This window comes from Panthera uncia (genome assembly GCF_023721935.1).
Source record: "Panthera uncia isolate 11264 chromosome A3 unlocalized genomic scaffold, Puncia_PCG_1.0 HiC_scaffold_11, whole genome shotgun sequence".
Taxonomy (NCBI): domain Eukaryota; kingdom Metazoa; phylum Chordata; class Mammalia; order Carnivora; family Felidae; genus Panthera; species Panthera uncia.
The window spans coordinates 11,535,754-11,540,966 of record NW_026057578.1 but is presented as its reverse complement, the minus strand read 5'-3'; the positions used below and the strand labels follow the sequence as shown (position 1 = coordinate 11,540,966).

Here is a 5,213-nt window from a genome sequence, read left to right as displayed (position 1 = left end):
GGGGACGATTCCGTCCGAAAGGAGGGGACGGCCCTGATCCGAGAAACGTCCTCCCCCGCCCTCCACCCCTTCCCGAGCGCAGGTGCCTGACCGACCCAGGAAAATGGAAACCCGGAGGCCAGGCGATGGTGTCTGCGCACCAGCGGCCCCTGGACTCCTTACCCTGGAGATAGGGGTCATTCATTCTTCCATTATGGGATTGTACCATCCTTCGTTAATCCATGATACCGTTGATAAACATTTGGGTCGTTCCCAAATTCTTGCTATTAGGAGCAAGGGTTTAGTGAATATTCTCTCAGTAGAATCACCTGGAGAGTTTGAAAAAATATGTTAATATGGGAGCTCACCCTCCCCCCCCGCCCCCCCCCCGACTAATTAAATCAGGATGTATGTGGAGGTGGGCCCAGGCTTGGGTGTTCCCTAGCAGAATCTAATCTGCGGCCAGGGCTGAGAATCCCTGGGAGGCCCGCTGGCCTAGGAGTAGACTGTTACTAGCTCATGCCAAGCTTTTTCAAAGTGGCATGGGACAAAAGTCCTGCTGCCCTCACACCCTCCTCAACACTTGATATTGACCAAATTTTAACTTTTTGTTCTTCTGATGGGTGTGAAATGGTATCTCACCAGTGGTTTTAATTTGCATTTCTCTCATCACTGATGAGGCTGAGCCATTGGTGAAAAATGTTGAAACAGAGACTGAAAAGGAGCCAGCCAGGTGAAGATCTGGGGGAAGAGAGGTGGGGAGGAGGGGGGGCTGGCAGGTGCCAAGGTCCTGTGGTGGTAAAGGGCTGGGATGTGGAGGAACACAAAGAAGTGTGGGGGGGGATCATTGTGCCTGGGGAATGGGGAGAGTGGCTCAAGACAAGGTCAGCAGAGGTCAGATCAGCAGGGCGGAGGGCTGTGGTGAGGACTTTGGCTTTTACTCTGGGTGAGACAGGAACATGGGAGGGTTTCAGCAGAGAGACATGGTCTTACTCCTCCCTCTGGCTGCATGCGGAGAATCATATTTTGGAACTAAATAGACACAGGAGAGGGGTGTATTCTAAGTAGTGACCGCATATGGCCCATCTCTCCCCCCTACCCTAGACTCGACTCAGCAACCTAGATCACAGTTGTCCCAAACAGACAATTGTCCCTGCCTCATTCTAGGTGGTGAGTAGTGGGGCTTACAGGTTTTCATAGCCCTTGCTTCATAGATGAAAACAAGTGGGATGGGACTTATTTATGGATTTATTTCTGTACCTCCACCCCCACCCCAGGCCTGGCATGGCCCTGTCTGGAGTGGTGGGTCCCCGGGAGAGCTGAGGGTGAGGTTCCAGCTGTCCCTCCCCTGGGCCCACGCCACAGGGGACCAGTCGGTGCCCCCACTGCGGAGCCCAGCGTTAGATCCTTTAGACACAGTATTGATGACGCCCCAGAGAGGCGAGAAGCCCTGCCTCAGCCCTTCCCTTCCCCACTTCTTTCTCCCACCTGCCCAGAGTGATCTTTCTCAAGCAGACTCTAAACAGGTCCCTCCTCAGCTGAAAATCCTGTCTTGGTTCCCAGTGTCCTTGGGGCAAAGTTCAAACTCCTCTAGGCCCTGGAGGCCCAGCAGATCTGACCTCTCAGGCTTGGCCACCCCACCCCCATCCCTGGGAGCTGCTCTCAAAGACTCTGAAGTAGGCCGAGTCTTACCTCGGGCCTTTCCCCTCGGTATTTCTTCACTTCCTCTGGGAAGTTGCCCCGACCCCCTGTCAGGTGACCCGTTTCTTGACTGTCACAGCGTCCTGTGGCCTCCCCCCATCAAAGCACACTTCCCTTTGCTTAATAATTATCTGTTTACTTTCGTCTCTCTCCCCCGCCGTACGGCGAGCTACACTTTACAGGTAGAGACCCCGAGTGTTTTGCTCAGGAATGTGTCCCCAGCTCCGGGAATAGTGACTGGCACGTAGCGGGTGCTCAGTAAACATTTGCGAAGTGAAGGAACGGATGCCTTTTGCTAGATGATGCCAGATTGCTTTGCAAAAAAGGCTGTGGCATTTCACACTACCAGCAGCCACGTGAAGGTGTTCATTTCCTCGCAGCCTCCCCCGAAATGTGTATAGTACTTCGTGAATCCCACGCTCTTTGCGAGGCGCCAGCCTGGCCGAGGAAATTTCCGCCCCCTCCCCAAGCCTGAGGCGGAGGCGGTTTCGGAACGTCAGGTGCCCAGACCCGCGGCTGGCGGCGCCAGGGGGCGCCAGAAGCAGACGACCGTGCATCGCTGGGCAGGCGGGCGCGCGGGGTACCGAAGGGGGTCCCGCCTCGCCTGGGGCTCCCTGTGCCCGCCCCCGGCAATCCGCCGCGGGGCGATCGGAGCAGCGCCCGCGGCCGGGCCTCCGAGCGGCCCCCGCCCGGCCCCCAGCGCCACGCGGCGCGAGCCCCGCCAGCCCCGGCGCACCTGCTCGGGGCGTGGCCTCCGGCGAAGGCGCGCCTCGATTGGCGCCGAGGTGACAAAGGGGCGTGACCTCCTTCGACCACGCCCCTCCAGAGGCTGGAGTACTTAAAGGAGTTGGCGGCGCGTCTCCACTCAGAGCGCAGCGGCACGGCCTCGCGGGTGGAGTGCCTCGCGACCCCTGTGCGAACCGGCGACCCCCGGCTGCTTTGGCCACCATGCCGCGCTCTTTCCTCGTCAGGAAGTCCGCCTGCTCCCGCCGGAGGCCCAACTACAGCGAGCTGCACGACTCTTCTCCAGGTGAGTGGACGGGGTGAGGGACCCCGGGGGGCTTCGGGGAGACCGGCGAAGGCTGGCTGGGAGGGAGGAAGGAGGGGGACTCGGGGGCAAAATCCTGGGCCCAAAATGGAGCCAAGGGGCCGGACGCGGGGCGGTGTGCGGAGGGGTGTGAGGAGCCCGGGGCAGGTGAATGGACGGTTGGAGGAGGGCTTTCCGAGGGCGGTGGTCTTGCGTGAGTTGTCTGCTCGGCGGCCGACAGGGGAGAAGCGGGGCGGGGCGACTGGGGAAAGGAGGGGGCCGGGGCCTGGCGGGGACGCAGGGGCAGGGCCCCCACCCCCACCCCCCCTCCGCCCCCGAGTCGGGGCTGGGCGGCGCCCTGCGCGTGAGATCTGGAGGCCGGGGCGGGCGAGCGGGGCGGCCGGGGTGAAGAGGGGCTCCGGGCGGGCAGGACGGGCCGTCGGGGCCGCGATTCTTTCCTCCCTCCAGTAAGTACTGAGCGCCGGCCCCGCGCGCCGCCCCCCCCCTCCGCCCCCGCCCCCAGCAGGCTACGGTTTGTTGACTGACTGCGCGACCGACCGAATGCCTGACCCTGCCCTTTTCTCCGTCTCCCCCCAGAGTTTACCTTCCAGCAGCCCTACGACCAGGCCCACCTGCTGGCGGCCATCCCGCCTCCCGAGGTCCTCAACCCCACGGCCTCTCTGCCCACGCTCATCTGGGACTCTCTCCTGGCGCCCCAAGCCCAGCCCATCGGCTGGGCCGCCCTTCTGCCCCAGGAGGTCCCCAAGGCTGCGGAGCTGACCTCCCTGTCGGACGACGACAGCGGGAAAGGCTCGCAGCCGCCCAGCCCCCCCTCGCCGGCCCCTTCGTCCTTCTCCTCCACCTCGGCCTCTTCCCTGGAGGCCGAGGGTTACGTTGCCTTCCCGGGCCTGGGCCGGTTGCCCGCGCAGCTGGCCGGGCTCTCCGTGGCCAAGGACTCCCAGACTCGCAAGGCCTTCAGCTGCAAGTACTGCAACAAGGAGTACCTCAGCCTGGGCGCCCTCAAGATGCACATCCGCAGCCACACGCTGCCCTGCGTCTGCGGCACCTGCGGGAAGGCCTTCTCCAGGCCCTGGCTGCTGCAGGGCCACGTGCGGACGCACACGGGTGAGTGTCCCCGCGGGCCGCCGCCCTCCCGCCCCTGCCTGTCGGCCGGCCCGAGGTCAGGGTGGGGGACCGGGCCGGCTGCCGCTTTCGGGGTGCGCAGACTGAGGCTCGGGCCTCCCCGCGGCGCTCGGAGAGGCCGCCTGTCAGCCAGGCAGATGGGCTGGGTGGGTGACTGTGTGAGACTCCGCAGCCTCCGCTCCTTCACCGGATGGGCTGGAGTTGGGGGTCCGGGGAAAGGTGCAACCAACACCTTGCCGTCGGGGCCAGGTGTGAAGGAGCCCACCGCCCCCGCCCTCCCCACCCCCACCCCCACCCCCTCCCCAGCCATGCAGGATGTTGTCAGACCCCCCACCTGGCTCAGAATATCCTGCTTGGAGAACTTCTTCCAACCTTGCTCTGCTGTGTCCCCACTCTGGCCTCAGTTTCCTCGTCTGTAAAATGAGCATGAGACCAGCCTGTGGGGGTTCTGCACGGGTTACACGAAAGAAAGCATATGCAGAAAGCACCTGGGCCACCACTTGATACGTGATAACGAAAGTGGGTTTTTTTTTAATGTTTATTTATTTTGAGAGAGACAGCAGGCGAGTGGGGGAGGGGCAGGGAGAGGGGAGAGAATCCCAAGCAGGCTCCACACGGTCAGCACAGAGCCTGATGCGCGGCTCGAACTCACCCAACCGTGAGATCGTGGCCTGAGCTGAAATCAAGAGTTGGGGCGCCCAGCTGACTGAGCCACCCCGGTGCCCCCTGAACAGAAATGTTTTTGATGTTTGCGCCGCTTCCGTGCTGTGTGGACTTGGGCAAGCGATTGAACCTCTCTGAGCCTCAGGATGCTGATAGCACTTGTTAGGGCGGGTATCAAGATGCAGTGTCTCCTTAATCACTTCATAATAATTTGTTATCATGGTTCTCAGGGCTGCTCTCCCTGCCCCCACCGTGGACTAGATAAACTCAGTCCTATCTTGCGGCCCTGGGAATACCTTTGCCAGCACAGAACACAGTTCTACCTGTGTTTCAAAAACACGAGACTAAATGTGTAGAAAATTGTGAAATGGAGACTTTTCTATCCTTCAACTCTCTGAAAACGTGGAAAAGGTAGCCGCTGCGTCCTTTCAGAACTTGAAAGGTGGCTGCTCTTTGGGGTGTGACTTTGGGAGAAGGTTCAAGGGTCACAGCTAGCAGCTTTGGGGTCAGGCTGACGGGTCTGGAGACCTCAGTTCTGGCATTTCCTGGCCCAGTGGCTGACCTCTGAGCCATGAGGGTCAGTGGGGTGGTTTGTTTAGGCCTGGCGTTTTGCAGGCATTATTGATATTACGACTCCCACAAAGTGTCCCGGGCATCCCCCCCCCCCCCCCCCCCCCCCCCCCCCCCCCCCCCCCCCCCC

At 61.4% G+C, this 5,213-nt stretch overlaps 1 protein-coding gene across 1 annotated transcript in view; it reads left to right on the top strand.

Moving 5' to 3' along the window:
* The first annotated feature begins 380 nt into the window (after nucleotides 1-380).
* SNAI1 (snail family transcriptional repressor 1) overlaps nucleotides 381-5,213 on the top strand; it is an 8,487-nt gene continuing 3,654 nt past the window's right edge. Inside the window, exons 1-2 of the mRNA XM_049650617.1 lie at nucleotides 381-2,710; nucleotides 3,305-3,832. Of these exons, the coding sequence (XP_049506574.1) occupies nucleotides 2,629-2,710; nucleotides 3,305-3,832 (610 nt within the window). The 5' untranslated portion in view covers nucleotides 381-2,628. The remainder of the gene's footprint in view (nucleotides 2,711-3,304; nucleotides 3,833-5,213) is intronic.